Consider the following 21,188-nt stretch of genomic DNA (forward strand, 5'->3'; position numbering starts at 1 on the left):
ATCAGGGGCATGTGGCCAGGGCTGATTTTCCAATGACACTACGAAATACTGGGGGAAGCCCAGGTGGCTTAGTGGTAAAGAATCCACTTGCAATGCAGGAGATGCAGGTTCAGTCCCTGGGTCAGGGAAATCCCCTGGAGGAGGGCATGCATGGCAACCCTCTGGTTTTCCAATGACCCTACCAAATATTACAAACAAAATTCTCACTGATCATGGAAACAACCACCATTTGCAAAATATATAGTTTCATGTTTCAAATGTAGTTATACTTCAATCAAAATGAGGCTCATACACTAAACGAAAAAATTATAAGGGTCCTAAGGCTGTAGAGGAGATACCAGGCTGACAATAATAACAGACCTGATCTTTATTTTAAAAGAATGAGATTTGGCTTTTGACTCAGAGTTTTGTACTTTTAATTCATTCTACCAATAGGATAGACAGAGTTAGAACAATACCATTGATTCTGAAAGTCAGTATCAATGTTCTATAAACCAGAACCTATGGTTTTCTAGAACCATGATTTCTGCAAAACTTATGAGACTCTTTTGCACTGTAACAGTCATTGGTTCTCCTTGGTTGGTAAATTCCAGCCATGGCCTCCAGGATAGGACACATTGTTTTTGACAGGAAGAGTCTGAAGGAACTAATTCTTGGAGAAACCATCCCAGGTTGATTTTGGGTATAATCCAAAAGGAAACAAAGAGACTGGGTTAAATTTTAGACAGATTCAAGTAATGATTCTTTAGGGTCTGACTCACAGATAATCACTTTCCCTCCTAGTTTATGAACTAACTTCAAATTCCTAAGGACTGAGGTAGAAATGAACCTAAGATGAATGTTGCATATATTGTAAAACCAACCTAGCATTTGAACCTTGTAAGAAAAACTAAGGCAATGGGTCCTTGTCAACTAAAATCTAAAATGCTCAAAATTCCACAGCAAATAACCCAAGTACATAAACCATTTTTATCTATACATTACTCCACATTCCATAGAACATAATATCACCACAATGAACTTTGTCAAGAGCTAGGTTAATCGCTTAAATTAGGATGTAAGTAATATGTGTACATGCATTCTAAGTGGCTTCAGTAGTGTCAGACTCTTTGTGACCCTATGGACTGCAGCTCGCCAGACTCCTCTGTCCACGGGATTCTGCAGGTGAGAATACCGGAGAGGGTTGCTGTGCCCTCCTCCAGGGGATCTTCCCAACCCAGGGATCAAACCTGTGTCTTTTGTGTCCCTGCATTGGCAGGCAGTTCTTTAACACTAGTGCTACCTGGGAAGCCCTGTAAGTAATATATTCTATGATAAATCTCCATGACAGAGAGTGGATGATTTTTTTTCCATTCTCACACATTTGAAAAAACTACTTCCGCTGGTCATTTGTCAGAAGCAAATCAACAGATCCAATGGCCCTTTTTTGGGCAACGCCAGGCATGAACATGCAGCGTTGCTAAGAGAAGCAGGAAATGTGAGCAGCCACAAGCCATCACCATTGAGATAATCACCAGCAGTGAACAGACAGTGAGAGTTCATCTAAGGCCATGGATAGACGTGCCATAATACCTACGTTAACGACTGAGCGCTAAGGATAGTAAACAACAGGGATTCCAACCCAGACCTGACTGTAGAGCCTAAGGTCTTCCCATCATCCACACAATTGAAGGCAATCTACATATATGTACAGTGGAGACAGGACTGCTGTTACATTGCACAAGTCTTTGGAGTCTCTGTTAAATAGATGCATGACACTAGAATCCACAGTACTGCAGACTGCTCACAAATGACTACATGCAATCCCCCAACTTGGCAATTAAAATAGCCCATAGGCAGCGTGATTACTCCTCTGCAGAAGACACGTTCCAGTCAACATAACTGTGGTATGGTCAGAGGACGACATGGTTGGAATGACAACTAGAACGTGGCTCCAGGATCTTCTCTACAGTAGCCTGCCTAAAGAAGGCTCTCTTCACAGCAGCGCCTGTTTACAGGCCTCAAAAAAAGAAGACAACTTGGAAGAATTTGTGAACACATCTCCAGGAGCAAAGGTGTCTCATCTGGCCTCTTTGAGTGTCTGCTGCTGACTTCTTTACCTCAAGGGGAGACAGATGCAAGAGCTATGAGTCAGATGACACTGGAGACACTGGCACTGGTGCTCCAGCTCTTGCTACTCCAGTCCTAAGATCCCCACAAAATCTTCTGATCATCTTCTAACTTACCTGGGAGTCTTTCCTCCAAGGAGACGCGAACCTGCTGACCAACTAATATGAGTGCAGTATTCTACATGACAATTTTATTTATTGGTAAAAATGGCCCACTGCATGGCAGGCAAAATGCTGGGCACGTTTATATGCATTAATTCACATACCAAGGTGATGTACCAACATTGAAGACAATAATAATAATCATAATAATAAATTACATTGCTGACACTTAGAAGACTTTCCTGGAGTGATCAAGCTATAGATGGCAGAGCTAGGTATTGAATTCACATAGAACTCTATAGCTTGACAAGAAATGCCCGACGTCTAGGGATAATCTGGAAGAGAAAGGGGTACTGATAGACTTCCTAAAAATATATTTTGGATTTATGAGCATCACTCTAAGGAAAAAGTCCAGAAATTTTAGCAGATTTTTGAAAGGATTCTTATCCCAGAAAACTCTAAAAACCATCAGCTGCTTTGAAGACATTATTTAATGGTCACAGATTCAGTCACAGGGAAATAGTTTACATCTATTTTAATTGCCAACAGAGTAATTTCAGGGCTAATTACAATGATAGTGAATCTGGCCTTCTGCTCAAATCTCATTATATTTAGGGCCTTTTTCTATTCTTATAATGTGATGTGAGTAAGGGTAGGCAGTATTAATAAATAAATATGCATTGCTAGAGTACACCTGTTCTTTACCTGGTGGTTTCCAGCTCCCTACACAGCTCAGGGAACACCACACCACACCCAGGGCTGGCCTGGCCCATCTTAGGGTCATGGCAATTAGTCATGTGCAGAGAGGGCTGAAGATGGACTTAACATCTTCAATTTTGAACACTTGTTTCTTTTTTCATTAGATCTACCAAACAGCATGAAATTTTTTTAGGGGAGGATGCAAAAGATATTTGGGGGTCACTTTTGCAAGAAATAACCATTCTTTACATCACCTGGTAGAGAAATAGGCAATGAAAGAAAAGCACACTCTATTTTCTCATTTCTTTCCCTTGCCCAACATTTTAAGTTGTTACTTCAAATTCAGAAATCTAACCTAATTTTAGCAATGTATCACTACAAAATAAACTATAAAATCTCTGGCACCCATAAATAAATATGGTAGTTGGTGATAAAATTGATGTTTAATTATAGATCTTTCAAGCATGTTACAAAAAAAATACCACCCCAAGGTGCTTTGGTCTATTATACCTCAAAAAAATTAGAAAGAAAAAAGATGCTTTGTAAAGAAAAGTTCTTTTCCATTTCCATTTTCTTATCTTGCTACTGCTGCTGCTAAGTCGCTTCAGTCGTGTCCGACTCTGTGTGACCCCATAAGAATTTGTGTCTTTTTTTTTTTTGGTCACTCTTTCAAGGCCCAATTTTTAGCTTCCATACCCAAGACTCTAGCACAGAATATAATTCTAAGTTGGAAGTATATTATGGAAGCATTCATGCTATAAATATTTGCTAAAAATATAATGATTATTATAGTTTTTCCTTAAAAAATGACCACGGATGTTAACTAGACTTATTGCAGTGATCATTTCACAGTTTATACATATACTGAATCATTATGCTATAGACTTAAAACTAATATATTATTATATGTCAGTTATATTTCAAAAAAAAAATTACAGCAATTTGACATTGTTCCAACAACGAAGCTCATGATCAGGAGGTTCATCTCAATACAGAGGAAGTGAAAAAAATTACAAAAGATAGATTCAAGTTTTTCTGAGATATGGGCGTGGGTGTTCAATTTACCTCATATGAAAGAAAATGAACATAAAACTTTATATTTCACTTTAAAATCTTTCTGAACAACAACAACAACAAAAAAAAGCCAGACCTTTCTGGATTGTCCTCCTGACAAATGACAGGAAGCAAATCTTCTCTGTCATTCAACATCCTCCACCAAATGCGTCCACTTTTTCTAAGGGAGTAGGTTTCTAGGAGATTTCAGTATGTGTGTGCCCCACACCCAATCCCACAGGCAGCCGCACCAATCTGCTTTCAGGAACTGAAACACATCTTATTAGGATCCTTCTCACACCCCAGCTCCTCCTTCTTTCCCAATGCCTGAAATACACTCTTCACCAAACCAAGCCTATAACACCTTTTCAGAATCACCAATAAAATTTACACTTCCCCATGTACTTTGTCCTTTCCCGACTACATCTCTATTTTCAACATTCTTAAAAGAAATCCATACTTCAGGGTAGCACGCAACTTGCTTTATTTATACATTTTCCCTCCCTGTGGAATCAGAAGCATAATCATTTCTGTCTCTTCTCTCTTAATCATCTCCAATTCCGAGTACAGGACACAGTTGGTATTCAGTAAATATGTACCTAGAGCAAAATAATAATGCTGTGTTTCTTTCACACTTGAATTGATTGAAGCCCAAACTGCACTTACTCCTGTTCCTAAAACACACACATAAACTGATGGGCCAGCAGTGCAATGACTCCATATGCAGTGACATGAACTCTGTTGGTACAGCTGCTGCGCCTTCATGGTACATGACAACCCCACCTGCAGGCTGCACTTAAGACAAGCCCAGATCCTGATCATCAGCAACATAAGAACATACGGATCAACGATTTAGAATAAGGCCAGCCTTGCTTCTGAATCTGACACGTGCAGAAAATAATGTATACTGGGTTTGGGGAGACAAACAATTTTCTTGTAGCTCGATACAAACTGTGAGAGCCAGAAAGGATTTTTAAGATTCTTTCTCAGGCCCATGCTCACCTCATGTAACAGCTGAGAACTGTCTCCAAAGAGTTAGGTAATCTGGTAAATAAAGGTCATGGTTATTCGCAAGGCTGGGTACAGGAACCAAAGTCCCTTATCTTCCAGTCCCAACAGTCCTTCGAAGCACCATGCTCTTCTGTCTTTCTAGTGATGTTTGCCTAATGCTTCTATGAAAAAAAGATGTGGTACGTATATACAATGGAATATTACTCAGCCATTAAAAATCATGAAATAATACCATTTGCAGCAACATGGATGGCCCTAGAGATTGCCATACTGAGTGAAGTTAAGTCAGAGAAGGAGAAATATTGTATGATATCCCTTATATGTGGAATCTAACAATAAATGATACAAATGAACTTACAAAACAGAAAGAGACTCACAGACTTAGAGAACTAACTTATGGTTTTGGGTGAAGGGGGGAGGGATAGTTAGGGAGTTTCAGATCAGATCAGATCAGTTGCTCAGTCGTGTCCGACTCTTTGCGACCCCATGAATCGCAGCATGCCAGGCCTCCCTGTCCATCACCAACTCCCGGAGTTCACTCAGACTCACGTCCATCAAGTCAGTGATGCTATCCAGCCATCTCATCCTCTGTCGTCCCCTCTCCTCGCCCCCAATCCCTCCCAGTATGAGAGTCTTTTCCAATGAGTCAACTCTTCACATCAGGTGGCCAAAGTACTGGAGTTTCAGCTTTAGCATCATTCCTTCCAAAGAAATCCCAGGGCTGATCTTTAGAATGGACTGGTTGGATCTCCTTGTAGTCCAAGGGACTCTCAAGAGTTTTCTCCAACACCACAGTTCAAAAGCATCAATTCTTCGGTGCTCAGCCTTCTTCACAGTCCAACTCTCACATCCATACATGACCCCTGGAAAAACCATAGCCTTGACTAGACAGACCTTTGTTGGCAAAGTAATGTCTCTGCTTTTGAATATGCTATCTAGGTTGGTCATAACTTTCCTTCCAAGGAGTAAGCGTCTTTTAATTTCATGGCTGCAGTCACCATCTGCAGTGATTTTGGAGCCAAAAAAAATAAAGTCTGACACTGTTTCCACTGTTTCCCCATCTATTTCCCATGAAGTGGTGGGACCAGATGCCATGATCTTCATTTTCTGAATGTTGAGTTTTAAGCCAACTTTTTCACTCTCCACTTTCACTTTCATCAAGAGGCTTTTGAGTTCCTCTTCACTTTCTGCCATAAGGATGGTGTCATCTGCATATCTGAGGTTACTGATATCTCTCCCGGCAATCTTGATTCCAGCTTGTGTTTCTTCCAGTCCAGCATTTCTCATGATGTACTCTGCATATAAGTTAAATAAACAGGGTGACAATATACAGCCTTGACGTACTCCTTTTCCTGTTTGGAACCAGTCTATTGTTCCATGTCCAGTTCTAACTGTTGCTTCCTGACCTGCATACAAATTTCTCAAGAGGCAGATCAGGTGGTCTGGTATTCCCATCTCTTTCAGAATTTTCCACAGTTTATTGTGATCCACACAGTCAAAGGCTTTGGCATAGTCAATAAAGCAGAAATAGATGTTTTTCTGGAACTCTCTTGCTTTTTCTACAATCCAGTGGATGTTGGCAATTTGATCTCTGGTTCCTCTGCCTTTTCTAAAACCAGCTTGAACATCAGGAAGTTCATGGTTCACATATTGCTGATTGACAAATTTATGCTGCTATATTTAAAATGAATAACTAACAAGGACCTACCGTATAGTACATGGAACTCTAATCAAAGTTATGCAGCAGCTTGGATGGAAGGGGAGTTTGGGGGAGAGTGGATACATGTATATGTATGGCTGAGTCCCTTCTCTGTTCATTTGAAACTATCACAACATTGTTCATAGGCTATACTCCAATACAAAATAAAAAGTTAAAGAAAATAAGCTTTAATTTTCAAAACATTCATTAAAGTAATGAAGAAAGGTAACAGCAGATGGTTTCTTAGAGATACACAAGGACACTAGCCCATTCAGAGACAAAATATTAATACATACACACACATCCCTTGTAACACACTTGCAACTTCAGTAACATTGTTTCTTGTCTGCTAAGAAGGCAAGTCACCTCCAAAACCATGCAGTTAAGTGAAGTGAGGTTCCTCCTGACTCTGGACAAGCCTCAAGCTACTTTTGACCCATTTCCTTAAACACTTAAGGAAGATATTTTTTCAACTCTAAAATAAAAAGTTCATCCATTTTCATTTTCTAGAAAGTCCCTACATGAGAAACGTCATTCTGATAATACTGGATACATTCTGATAATACTGGATAAAGAATTTCTTAGCGGGGGTGACTAGAGGGCAGAGTTAGAGATGGGACAATCAATAAGAAACCAGTTTGTTGTGGCAGACCTTCAGCAAGCCCTCCTCCAGGACTTCAATTTCCTAATACTACCTTTCTGTGTTGTCTCCTTATTAACCCTTTCCCACTCACATATATACCAGATATGCAGTCTTCCTGAAAAGCTAATGGCAGGGTCACCTGCTTTTCCAGCCTCAGCCCCACACCTGTCTCTCCCATGAGCCCCTCCCCTGTCCTCCTCCACAGAATTCCTGCAGCAATTATGTAATCTGAATGACATACTTGAGAGCTTAATTATATATTCCCATACTCTTTTCGGAGAAGGCAATGGCAACCCACTCCAGTACTTTTGCCTGGCAAATCCCATGGACAGAGGGGCCTGGTAGGCTGCAGTCCATGGGGTCGCTGGGAGTCGGACACGGCTGAGCGACTTCACTTTCACTTTTCACTTTCATGGATCGGAGAAGGACATGGCAACCCACTCCAGTGTTCTTGCCTGGAGAATCCCAGGGACAGGGGAGCCTGGTGGGCTGCCGTCTCTGGGGTCGCACAGAGTCAGACATGACTGAAGCGACTTAGCAGCAGCAGCAGCAGCAGCAGCATACTCATCTAGGTTTGCTATGCACGCAAGAAATTTCTTCCCAACACCACAAGTTTCTTGGAATCAAGAAACAGATACTGGCGGGGTTTTCTTTTCTAATAACCTCCCCAGTTAAGAACACAAGGATTAACAGATGAAGAAGAAAAAAAAAACTCTGAAAAGTGATTCATGTATTCTTTTCTCATTTATCATTTCCTCTTGACAGAGTAATCAACTTAGCGTCTATCAACAATACCTATCAGTAGTTAAATTTTGTCTTACAGTCAATATGTTCCTAATTAGATTCTCTCCTGAAGTCTCTCGGATAGGCAGACAGGCCTTTGGTTCTGTTTCAAATCATTCAAGGAGAAAAAAGATCCTAGGAACAGGGAGGAGAACGTCCAAGCAATTTTCAATATGACTTTGAAGTTGAATGAAACATTAACAACTTGGGACCCTATTCATATTTCATAGTGATGCTTATTTGATCTTGCTTAATGTGAATTTTTTTGTGGTCAGGAACAACTTTGTTCAGAAGGCTATCATTATGCTAAACTCAGCGCCCTGCATGGTAATGACCACTTAAATGTTTATTAAGGACCATCTTTTTTCTTCCTGCTGCAGCCTACTCAGCACTCATTAAAAGTCTGTCCCCAGGGCCTTTCTACCTTGACAATCATGTGGACAGTTGTGAACAAAATTTAAGAGATGGTACAACCATATTTTTTGAAAGTTTGGGTTCAATCTGAGAGACAGACCTGCTTTGTTATACAGTCAAGCCTCCCTCTTTCCCTTTAGTTTTGGCAAAGATTGTCAACACAGGCTAGATTTTCTGAATTCTTAAGGTATCCAAACCTTGAGGCCAAACACACTTATAAAGGTAGGACTCATACTCAGGGCACTTAGAATCGAGAACTTGTCTTCTTACAAAGAAACTGAGGGCAAGTACTTATTTCAGACACATACACTGAGTTTTTGTTTGTTTGTTTTTTATTTACTTATTTTTGGTGGTGTCGAGTCTTAGTTGTGGTACATGGGCTTCTCTCTGGTTGTGGAGTGCCATCTCAGTAGCTGTGGCATGCAGGCTTAGTTCCCTGACCAGGAATCGAACCTTCGTCCCTTGCATTGAAAGGCAGAGTCTTAACCACTGGACCACCAGGGAAGTCCTACACTGAGTTTAGAACCACATTTTTAATATGATATCATTGTACAGTGACTCTTACCTTCAAGGGTTCCCAGATGGCGCTAGTGGTAAAGAACCTGCCTGCCAATGCAGGAGACATAACAGACGCAAGTCCAATCCCTGGATCAGGAAGATCCCCTGGAGAAGGGTATGGCAACCCACTCCAGTAGCCAGTAGTCTTGCCTGGAGAATCCCACAGACAGAGGGCCTGGGCAGGCTACTGTCCACAGGGGCGCAAAGAGTTGGACATGACTGAAGCGACTGAGCACGCGCACACGCACAGCCCTTACCTTCTCCCACCTCCCCAGTCTCTGCAATCTATTTTTAAGTGTTTCCTTAGCTTTTTCCTATTTCTTTTAAAAATATCCTGGTTACCACTGATGGAATGTGTGCCAGGATTGGACTGGCTCACTCAATCTTCAGGGAAATTTAGGAAGTGGGCCCAGTTACAACAGCAAAGAGCACAGCAACCCAGATTACGAAGCCTGCACACACGGGCCCAAGGCTGGGTGCCTCAGCACATTCTCCTCCAATCACATCACACCCATGTCCCATACCTGCCTTCAGAACTGAATGCAGACAGCCTTCCTGAAACGCTGTATGCATGTCACCCCCACAGGAACGTGTAGCTCAACATGTATATAAGCCCAAGGAAGTTCTGACACTTGAACGTTTATCTATTTCAGGCCTAAAGCAGCTTCACCTGCATAAGGAAAAGTTGCTGCCCTGATATTTAAGGAAGCCAAGGGAAGCTGTGAATGGGCAGCAGACACTAAAACTGGGGGCTGAACTATCCCCTGATCATCTGAATCTGGTTCCAGCCTTGACTAATCCTTCCTGACTCTTTCAGAGACAAGACTTCTCAATCTTGCTAGAACGTTCCACCAAGGCCAACCCGAGACCATCAGACAAACATATCTGTGCTTTAATGCTTCCGTCTGCTGAAGTGACTGGAAATATTTTATCTTATTACCAGAAGCTTTCAGAGTCATTTCAGTGAGAAAGCTGGATCACTTTTTTTCCCCTCAGCTATTCTCAATTCTCCTTCAAATGCAAGGTAAAAAGAGGGGTCCTGGAAGCCTGGCCAAGAGCCCAACTTAAAGAGAAAAGAACAAAGTGTCTGGGTGTGTGCACGCATGTGTGTGTACATGTATGTGTGTGTATATGCATCTGTGTCCATGTGTGTGTATTTTAAGGAAACTTATTCTGCTTCATTCCCAATTCCAGACACACCCAAGCTTAAGAAGTTATAAAACACGGGGAAAAATAGAGTTTTGCTGAAGAAGTAATATAAATGGAAATATCTTTGAAGTCACATTTCATATAATTTAAAAGGTATTACATTCAAATATAAAAAAACTAAAGGATCTAACAGAACACAATAAAAAGGGAATCTTTTTCAACACCAGATGCTAAAAGTTCTTCCCCAAAACAATCAGTGTCTCTAGCATACTCTTCTGGAAGTTTGCTATTTGTATGTAGGCATATGTGTGTCCTGATTTCACACAAATGGGGAAATAATGTACAGGATCTAAGCTGACAAGTGACACTATACCTAACAATCAGGCAGAACTGGGAGGGGCTAGAGAAGACATGGCATCCTGCGCCCAGGGCTCCATGGGCATGCAAACGTGACATCAGTAGCAGAAGCACTAACCTGAGGATTTAATCTACAGCAGATGCGGGGGCACAGATACGGCCCTGAACTCTCCATCCAGCCGGAACGTGTACAGGAAGTGACCAAGCGCAGTGTGAGGCAGCTGGACGAATGGCCCCACCACCTCAGGACAAGAAGGGACAGGGTGGCAGGATGTGACGGAGCCACCAAAACCAACACTGCTAGGGTCCCTGCGCCACCTGCCTGGGAAACACCTACAACTTTCACGAAGTAAAAATGAGATGATGACGAACAAATGCTTTGGGAGTATAACTCTCTTCTGTGTGCTTGATATAAAATACATATTAAAAAAGCTTACAGAACTCCCCTCACCCACCACCCTACCCAGAAAGTGGCCTCCAGGAGAGTTTCCGGGTTATTCAATAGAACTTCTGTGGCCCAGATCCAGGGCTGGTTTCTGTGGACACTGGGGCCATAGGTTCACAAAGGCACCATCCTTGATTTAATGCTCTGTAGACATCATCTTGAAATTTCCAATAAATTCTGAACAAGGGCTCCCACATTTTCATTTTTCACTGAGTGCCACAAATTATGGGCTTCCCAAGTGGCGCCAGTAGTAAAGAACCTGCCTGCCAAAGCAGGAGACATGAGATGCAGGTTCGATCCCTGGGTCAGGAAGATCCCTTGGCGGAGAGCATGGCAACCCACTCCAGTATTCTGGCATGGAGAATCCCCAAGGACAGAGGAATCTGGTGGGCTACAGACCAAAGGGCCACAAAGAGTCAGACAAGAATGAGTGAATTGGCACGCACACACACACCAAAAATTACATAGCTAGTCCTGCCTGAAACATTGCTTGTCGTAGGGCAGGTGTTCAATATATTTGTCAAATATACACATGAATGAACTTTCTTGGTGGTCCAGTAATTAAGACTCTGTGCTTCCAAGGCAGAGTACACGAGTTCAATCCCTGGTTGGGGAAGTTCTGCACGTCTTGCAGTGCAGTCCCACAAAGGGAAACTACACACATGAGTGAATTAATGGAACCTGAGGTAGGACATGAGTCTACAGATCAAACCACAGCCTCCAGGCCAATTCTGGCTCTCCCACCTGCTTTGGTAAATAAAGCTTTATTAAAACACAATCAAAGCCATTTGCCTCTTGTCCATGGCTGCTTTCACTCTGCAACAGAAGGGCTGGGTAATAGGGACAGAGACTATATAGGGCCCAGAAAGCCTGAAATACTTACAGTCTGGCCCTTTACAGAAAAGATGTTTCAGACATCTGCCTTAGAACACTGTCTCAAATTTCTCTTCCCAAATAACTGTAATAGCAGAAAAGGCAGGTAGGTGTGTGATACCTGGAGGGTTAGCCTTAAGCAACTGAAGCTTCAATACTCTGGCCACCTGATGCAAAGAGCTGACTCATCATTGGAAAAGATCCTGATTCTGGGAAAGACTAAGGAGAGGAGGAGAAGGGGGAAGCAGAGAATGAAATCCTTAGATAACACCATCAACTCAGCAGACATGAGTTTGAGCAAACTCCAGGAGATAGTGAACGACAGGGTAGCCTAGCAAGCTGCAGTTCATGAGGTTGTAAGGAGTCAGACATGACTTAGTGACTGAACAACAACAAACTAGTCAGAAACAAGCTATCTCTTAGGGTTTTATTTTTAAAGTTTATGTGAATTTTGTATCTTGGACCCAAATACATTGATGTTTTAATGCAAAAAAAAAAACTTTTAATCTACAATGAGCTGGATGGATTGTTTTTATCTCTAGAAGTCCCCCCCTTGACAAGGGTGGTTATACAAAGGGCAGACGCACCACAGTTTGCAGACCACATGTGACTTTAGTTCCTCCTCAATAGGCCCAGCATGGAAGGAAGACTCCTGGAGCATCTCACTGGCCACTGAAACTTGCCACACACCCACCATTCTTACCAGCCCAGAAGCCCTGCTAGAGAAGATACAAGGACATAAAACACAGAATCCCACACGCCTGTGTTCTCGACTGAATATAATATAGGTCTATACTCTATCACACTGAGGGACTCATGAGTGGTCATATTCTTTTTCCCCAGGCAGTTTTCAAAAACCATTTAGAGAGAGCTAGAACCCAGTTCTTCCTGTTGGGAAGTTTTCAGACTTTGGACTTTGTGGGAGATTTTTTGAAGGCCAGCTTCCTCATAATGGTCAGCCGCATTTCATTTCTAATCGAAACAATTTTCAGTACCCCCTTTCCACTGTTAAAATTCTTAAGTTATTCCATGTTAGCAAGAAGTTCATTTTCTCTAGCTACTCAGAATGCTGGCAAGACAGCTCAGTACACTTCAGAGAGGATTTTAGGGGCGTCTGCCTCTGATCTCTGTGTGCATTCTTTAACATCACAGGATTTGGGGGCTTCACACCGTGGAAAGGGAATTTCTCCTGGGGAAAGAATTTCATCAGAGTAAAACTAGATACACCAGAAAGGGAGACTGTCAGAGACGCAAAGATAGACTCCAGGAAAGAAGGAACCTCAGGGAAGCCTCAGCTCACTGGGAGAATCTCTGCGTAGTAACAAGAAAATAAAATTGAAGGAACGATTTATAGAGATGTCAAGGAATGCTAATCTTTGAGGACTCAGGAGGATTCTTTTTTTTTTTTTATTTCCATGTAGGATCTTAGTTACCCAACCAGATATTGAACCTATTTCCCCAGCACAGGGAGCACAGGGTTATAACCACTGGACCGCCAGGGAAGTTTCCACAGGAGGTTTCTTTACTTGTGTTAGGGGTTATTTTATCCTTATGTCTTAATCTGTAATAAAATAATTCATGGAACCTGAAAGGACAGATGTTAAAAGCAGCTGTGTATTTGCGGCAAATACACAATCAGCTGACCATTTCCTTCCCTCTGTTTTTAATAAAATACCACACAAAAATTGTAAGCTGTTGACAGTATTTGTCACAAAACCAGTCATGGGAATTCAGAAGTAACAATCCCAGTGAGGGGTAAATACAAGTCTCATTGGTGTTGCTGGGAGACACATGAGAAGGGCCTATTGTAGATGAACCCTCTTGGGAGAACAGAACATCACAGAGTGTCTATTCCCAAGCCCTCTACCCACAGTAGGTACTAGCCAGCAGTCAGATCACACTCAGAGGAGTGTGGTCATTACTGTTAAGAGGCTTCCTCACCCTCAAATTGGAATTTTCTTTAGATGTAAAAAGCTTTTTTTTTTTTTTTTTTGCTTTTTGCTTTTTTTTTTGTATGGACCTAGCAGAAGCAGAAGATATTAAGAAAAGGTGGCAAGAATCCACAGAAGAACTACACAAAAAAGATCTTCATACCCAGATAACCACAATGGTGTGATCACTCACCTAGAGCCAGACATTCTAGAATGTGAAGTCAAGTGGGCCTTAGGAAGCATCACTACAAACAAAGCTACTGGAGGTGATGGAATTCCAGTTAAGCTATTACAAATCCTAAAAGATGATGCTGTGAAAGTGCTGCATTCAATATGCCAGCAAATTTGGAAAACTCAGCAGTGGCCACAGGACTGGAAAAGGTCAATTTTCACTCCAATCCCAAAGAAAGGCAACGCCAAAGAATGCTCAAGCTACCGCACAATTGCACTCATCTCACATGCTGGCAAAGTAATGCTCAAAATTCTCCAAGCCAGGCTTCAAAAGTATATGAACCCTGAACTTCCAGATATTCAAGCTGGATTTAGAAAAGGCAGCGGAACCAGAGATCAAATTGCCAACATCTGCTGGATCATAGAAAAAGCAAGAGAATATCAGAAAAACATCTACCTCTGCTTTATTGACTATGCCAAAACCTTTGACTGTGTGGATCACAACAAACTGTGGAAAATTCTTCAAGAGATGGGAATACGAGACCACCTGACCTGCCTCCTGAGAAATCTGTATGCAGGTCAAGAAGCAACAGTTAGAACCTGACATGGAACAATAGAGTGGTTCCAAATCGGGAAAGGAGTACATCAAGGCTGTATATTGTCACCCTGTTTATTTAACTTATATTCAGAGTACATCTTGAGAAATGCCAGGCTGGAGGAAGCACAGGCTAGAATCAAGATTGCTGGGAGAAATATCAATAACCTCAGATACGCAGATAACACCACTCTTATGGCAGAAAGTGAAGAAAAACTAAAGAGCCTCTTGATGCAAGTGAAAGAGGAAAGTGAAAAAGTTGGTTTATAACTCAACATTCAAAAAACAAAGATCATGGCATCTGGTCCCATCACTTCAGGGCAAACAGATGGGGAAACAATGGAAACAGTGAGAGACTTTATTTTCTTGGGCTCCAAAATCACTGCAGATGGTGACTGCAGCCATGAAATTAGAAGGTGCTTGCTCCTTGGAAGAAAAGGTATGACAAACCTAGCGAGTATATTAAAATGCAGAGACATTACTTTGCTGACAAAGGTCCGTCTAGTCAAAGCTATGGTTTTTCCAGTAGTCATGTATGGATGTGAGAGTTGGACTATAAAGAAAGCTGAGCACTGAAGAATGCTTTTGAACTGTGGTGTTGGAGAAGACTCTTGAGAGTCCCTTGGACTGCAAGGAGATCCAACCAGTCAATCCTAAAGGAAATCAGTCCTGAATATTCACTGGAAGGACTGATGCTGAAGCTGAAACTCCAATACTTTGGCCACCTGATGCAAAGACCTGACTCCTTGGAAAAGACCCTGATGCTGGGAAAGACTGAAGGCAGGAGGAGAAGGAGATGACAGAGGATGAGATGGTTGGATGGCATCGCCAACTCGATAGACATGAGTTTGAGCAAGCTCTGGGAGTTGGTGATGGACAGGGAAGCCTGGCATGCTGCAGTCTACAAGGTCACAAAGAGTAGGATACGACTGAGCAACTGAACTAAACTGATAGTTGCTTTACAGTGTTGTAAAGCTATGGCTTCCGTCATCGGTCAGTTGGTAAAGAATCCGCCTGCAATGCAGGAGACCTCAGTTCAATTCCTGGGTTGGGAAGATCCCCTGGAGAAGGGACAGGCTATCCACTCCAGTATTCTTGGGCTTCCCTTGTGGCTCAGCTGTTAAAGAATCTGCCTGCAATGCAGGAGACCTGGGTTCAATCCCTGGGTTGGGAAGATCTCCTGGAGAAGGGAAAGGCTACCCACTCCAGTATTCTGGCCTGGAGAATTCCATGGAATGTATATGCCTTTGGTCCATGCCAAAGGAATGAAATGATGTAATTTCATTCCTTTTAGTGGCTGAGAAATATTCCATTGTAGATATGTACCACCAACCAAAACAACAATACATGCTAGTTACAATTTATTTAAACCTGAGACAATAAAAATGATACATCGGGTAGGGAGGGGGACTCACAGCAGGGTCTCCAGGTTCAGAGTTAGATATCTCCACCCTTACTCTTGGCAACTCCTTTTCACTGTTCCCATTTCTCTGTAATACAACGAGATTATGATGCACATGGAAGCTTGGAATTACCCTATTTAGGAAAAGGAAGGACTTAGGCTGATTCAAACATGAATTCTGATAAAGGAATAACTTTACAGTTCAGTTTGGGAAGGTCTCTCTCTCAAGTCAAGAACAAAATCACATAAAAAAATCCTTGACTTTTTTTTTAACATAAGTCTATTTTACTTTAGATAATAACATATATTATGAGAATTGGAACTGCAACACAAGAAGGTGCTTACTGATGTTTCAGAAAGGGTCACCACGAGATTCTTTCAATGGGTAATTTCCCAATTTTGTTCACAATGTGATGTTAAAAGTCACCTCAACTTTTCAGAAGCATGATGACTACATAAAACAAAGTCCACATGCATTTTTATTAAGGGTGTTCCCAAAGCCTTTCAAACTTCACCCTGTAAATCCTCACTGATATCTGCTTGGTGATGGTGGTGGTCTAAGTCATGTCCAACTCTTTGTGACCCCATGGACGATAGCCCATCAGGCTCCTCTGTCCAAGGGAAAACAAATACATAAAGGAGCAAAGTTTTAAAATCCTCCTTCTTCCATCAACACTGGCAACCATGCAATAGTAAATTCTCCCCAGTTAAGTGTTTAAGTGCACTGGGCTCACAGCCAGTGGGGATCTCTGAAAACACAATAACCCTAGCTTTATTTCCCAAGATAGAGATTTCTAAAACAAAGGTAGGGTGCAGAAGTACAAAGCTGATGCAAACAGAACTACCCACCTATAAGCACTGCCCCTAGATGCAAAGTGTGTGAAACTTCTGCCCTTGAAATCTAGATCACTGGCCCAGTGGAACCAAGGACCATTTTCTGTGTGTAGGTACCAGTGGGATGATGTGGGCATCTTCCAGTTTCCTAGCAGCAAGAGTCAGGAACGAAGCAGAAGAAAAACAAAGCGATCCTCACTAAAAAGCCTAGAGATGCTGGGCAAAGGGGAGGGCTACTTATGCTTCTCTGCCACATGACAGTAATAAAAGATAGAAGTGACAGTCACTGAGCACTTACAATGGGCAAAGCTGGTCTACCAGCTTTCACTTGCATTCACGCACAGAACCTGCCTGGGACTCTTTTCACTCTTAAAAACTCAGCCCCAAATAATAAAAATAAGGTATTAATTAAATGAAACAACAAAGCAAAACATGCATATATATTTTTTAAAATTCAGCCCCAAAGACTTTTTGTTTAAGTTGTATTGATGTTTACTGTATTGTGAATTTAAGCACAGAAAAAATTTAGATACTTATTAATTCACTTAAAAACTATAATCAACCTGTTACACATTAACAGAAACTCTTATATGAACAGTAACAATATTTTCCAAAGGAAAAAAAAGGGGGAGATTGGCATTGTTTTACATTTTGGCAAATTTCCTTAAAGTCTGGCTCAATAGAAGACAGCTGGACTGGCCTACTGCTTTTGCATTCACTCTGCTGCACTCTCCCAGGTCAGGTTAACCTTGAGAAAACATCATGTATACTCATGTAGGAATGAATGTGTAAAAGGTAAATAATACCTTTGTGTTATTATGAAAAGAGTTTTGGCCTTCTGGACTCTAAAAAACCTTGGGGACTCCTAAGTGTACCCAGACCAAACTTTGAGAACCACTGCCTTATGAGTTAGGATCAGTTATTATCTCTACTTTATAAATGAGCAAACTGGCATAGAGAGGTCAAGGCATGATCCAAGGCCATGTTGCTGGGACAGGCCAGAGCAGGTAAAATGCAAAGAGCATAATACTTTCATTTGGTTGCTTGTTGCAAGAACTAACTGAGATCACGAAGGTAGAAGGTAGAGTTGGTTATCACAAGCACTCAAAAACATCAATATCTCCCATTGGGCAAGGTCTGATGAAAAACTAGGGAAACTGCACATTTTTGATCAACTCATCATTGACACCAGCAAGAAAAAATAAAACTCCACTGCAAGTGTTGTCCAGAACTTGTACCAGCTTTCTGGATGGAAGATTTTTGCAGATCACAAACTCCAGGGCCTCATTCCATTCTTCATGAGGCAAACGATGCAGTGTGCTGCACATACGTCACTGTGTTCCTTGGGAAACCTGAGCAAGCCAGGAGAGTTGCTCCATTATTTACAGGTTCCTTTTTGCACCATGCTGTATTTACAAGGAACCCTCAACAAACAACAATAGCACCTCCAGTCTATGCAGCCAAACCTAGGAGCCACCATCTGTGATCTTCTGGACCAGGAGCTCAGCACTCCGCTGCCCTCCTTGTCCATCAACTTTTGTAACCCTCGGGGCCTTCCTGCTCCGCCTGCAGCGGGTACTCAAGTGCAGAGTGTGATCACTTTTGTTCCTCCTTTGATTTGGGAAGTGAGCTCACCTGGGGAAGTGGAACTCGGTGCTGTTCAGGCCACTGCATACTCAAAAAAAAAAAAAACAAAAAACCAACTACCCTGACAGAAGGCAAGATCGAGAGGTGCTTGAAGCTATTGCTTCCATCAACTGCAACCAGGTCTCTCACCTGGATCACTGGTCCCCTTCCACTCGGTTGGAATAAAATCCAAACTCCTTAACTGGGCTTATGAGGATGTCTTATCTGGTACCTGACTACCTGTCCCACTAGAAGCAAGGGTTCCTCCTCTCTGGCCTTTGCTCTCTCTGCTCCCACTACCTGCAATGCCCCCCTAGGACTTCCAACAGCTCAGATGTCACCTCCTCAAGGAGGCCTTCGCTTCCTGCCCCTCTTTTATAGCTGCCTCTCCATCCCTGCATCCGGTTGTACTTGAGACTTCACAGCACTTACTCTCGGAAGTTATCTCGATTTTACTGGTCTATTACTCATCTCCCTCCTTCCACATCCTCCTCCTAGAAGATAAGCCGCCAACAGCCAGGGCTCCACCGGGTCCCCACGACGTCTCCGCCGCCTGGCACCGCGCCTGGCACAGACTAAGCGCTCAGCAAAAACGGTCGAATGAATGAAGCAGCGGCGCCCCGTGGCCGCGAGGGACCCGAGCTGGAGTCCCTGGTGTCCCGGGCCGGGGTCGGGATGGCGGGGTGGGGGACCGCGCGGCGCGACCGGGCTGCTCCCTTAGCCCGGCCCGGCGCGGCAGGTGCTTGGGGAGGGCGCCCGCACACACCCGCTGGGGTCCGCGCCGCCGCCCAGCTCTCCCGCACTCACCATGGTGGCCGGGCCGCCGCCGTCCCCGGTCGGCGAGGGACGAGCGCGGGGGACGCGAGGGCGAGACGCAAGCGCTGGAGCCGGCGCGGCTGACAGGTGAGGCGCCCACATCAGACCATGGCTGCTTCCCACAATGCCCTCGAAGCGAAAGTTTGCAGACTCCGCCCCCCGCCGCAGCTCTCCCTCCCCTCCCGCTCCTCCTGCTCCCTCCCTACCGCACTTCCTCCCCCAACCCGCCGCACCTCCCTCCTTCCCCTCGTCCTCTCCCTCCTCCTGCTCTTCCCCTTTCCTCATCACTTCTCACCCTCCTTTCTCCCCCCCCTCTCCTCCCAGTTTCCCGACTCCCTTCTTTCTCCTCTCTCCTCCCGCCCCACCTCGCCTCCGATGGCCCCGCCCCGCCTCAGCTGGCTCCGCCCCGCTCCGCGCCGCGCGGGCGGCCCTAGGTGCGAATACACCTGCGCGCAGACCTCGGCATCCGGCCCGACCTGCGGTGCGCGGAGCACCAAGGGCTCTGCGGGTTCCGCACTGAGGAGCCCTGCGCGGGGAGCGCGAAAGAAACTACTCTTCTGATTCACCCGCGCCGTGAATGTGATTTCATTCATTCCGAAAACGTTGATCAGATCTGGCTAAGAGATTTCCCCAGACACTTGCGGCGGGAAGTGTCACTGGTTGTCTTCTCCTGAACCACGTAAGGGAGGAAGCATTTGGTAGAGCCGGAACCAGAAGCGATCTCTTGCCACCGAGTTGTTTTTTTTCTTCGTATGTGTGTGTATGTGTGTGTACAATCCAAGAACATAGGTCATTTTAAGCAGACCCGATTTTAAGAACTTTCTCCTAAGACTCCGGCGTGGACTTCCTAATCTTTCTTCTTCTCCCCTTGGTTTTTCTTAAGCCTGGAGTTGCCACCTGGGGCGTTAGAAGTCTCCAAACCCTAAGTTGTACGTCGTGTTTTTGAGTGCATTTTTATGTTCTTTTGGTTGAGTCGGTTGGTTTTACCAAATACCTAAAGAGATCTGTGACCCTGAAAAGGTTAAGAACCTTTGCCTGAGTGGTTTCTGGAAATCAAAACTGGTAAAAATCCTCAGATCTGCCTTGTACGGTGTGATCCAGCCCAGGTGACCTGGAGATATAAGCTCCATATCCCTCATGCGCTTGCTCCTTGGAAGAAAAGCTATGACAAACCTTGACATCGTATTAAAAAGCAGAGACATTGCTTTGCCAACAAAGGTCCCACAGTCAAACCTATGATTTTTCCAGCAGTCATATAGGGATATGAGAGTTGGACCTTAAAGAAGGCTGAGCACTAAAGAATTGATGCTTTCAAACTGTGGTGCTGGAGAAGACTCTTGGGAATCTCTTGGACAGCAAGGAGATCAAACAGTTTACCCTAAAGGAAATCAACTCTGTATATTCATGAAGAACTCATGCTGAAGCTCCAATGCTTTAGCTATCTGGTGTGAAGAGCCAAGTCATTGGAAAAGACTCTGATGCTGGGAAAGATTCGGGGCAGGAAGAGAAGGGGCAACAGAGGATGAGATGGTTGGATGGCATCACTGTCTTAGTGGATATGAGTTTGAGCAAACTCCAGGAGGTAGTGAAGGACAGGAAAGCTGGGTGTGCTTCAGTTCATGGGTTTGCAAAGAGTCAGACGTGGCTTAGCAACTGAAAAACAGCAAGCCACGTCCATGCATTGTTGAAGCCACATTAATCAGAGCCCTACACAAGGAGACTAGGGGATCCAGCTGGGAACCAGCAAGATACTTTCTTCGGAAGCTTATAATCTCTTTTGGCTCAACAAATAATAAACAAGTAAATAAATCATTACAAAGTAATGAATACTAAGTAGGTGAGAACATTACCAAGAAGATGAGTACAGGTTGCTGGACAGGAACAGGGGAAGCTACAGTTATTTAGCTGGGGCACCTGGG

General features: G+C 43.4%; 1 protein-coding gene across 1 annotated transcript in view; it reads right to left on the bottom strand.

Moving 5' to 3' along the window:
* AP1S3 (adaptor related protein complex 1 subunit sigma 3) overlaps window positions 1-19,410 on the bottom strand; it is a 67,752-nt gene extending 48,342 nt beyond the window's left edge. Inside the window, exon 1 of the mRNA XM_027514737.1 lies at window positions 19,261-19,410. Coding sequence (XP_027370538.1) covers window positions 19,261-19,371 — 111 coding nt within the window. The 5' untranslated portion in view covers window positions 19,372-19,410. The remainder of the gene's footprint in view (window positions 1-19,260) is intronic.
* Between the last annotated feature and the right edge of the window lie 1,778 nt (window positions 19,411-21,188).

This window comes from Bos indicus x Bos taurus, chromosome 2 (assembly GCF_003369695.1).
Source record: "Bos indicus x Bos taurus breed Angus x Brahman F1 hybrid chromosome 2, Bos_hybrid_MaternalHap_v2.0, whole genome shotgun sequence".
NCBI classification, from domain to species: Eukaryota; Metazoa; Chordata; class Mammalia; order Artiodactyla; family Bovidae; genus Bos; species Bos indicus x Bos taurus.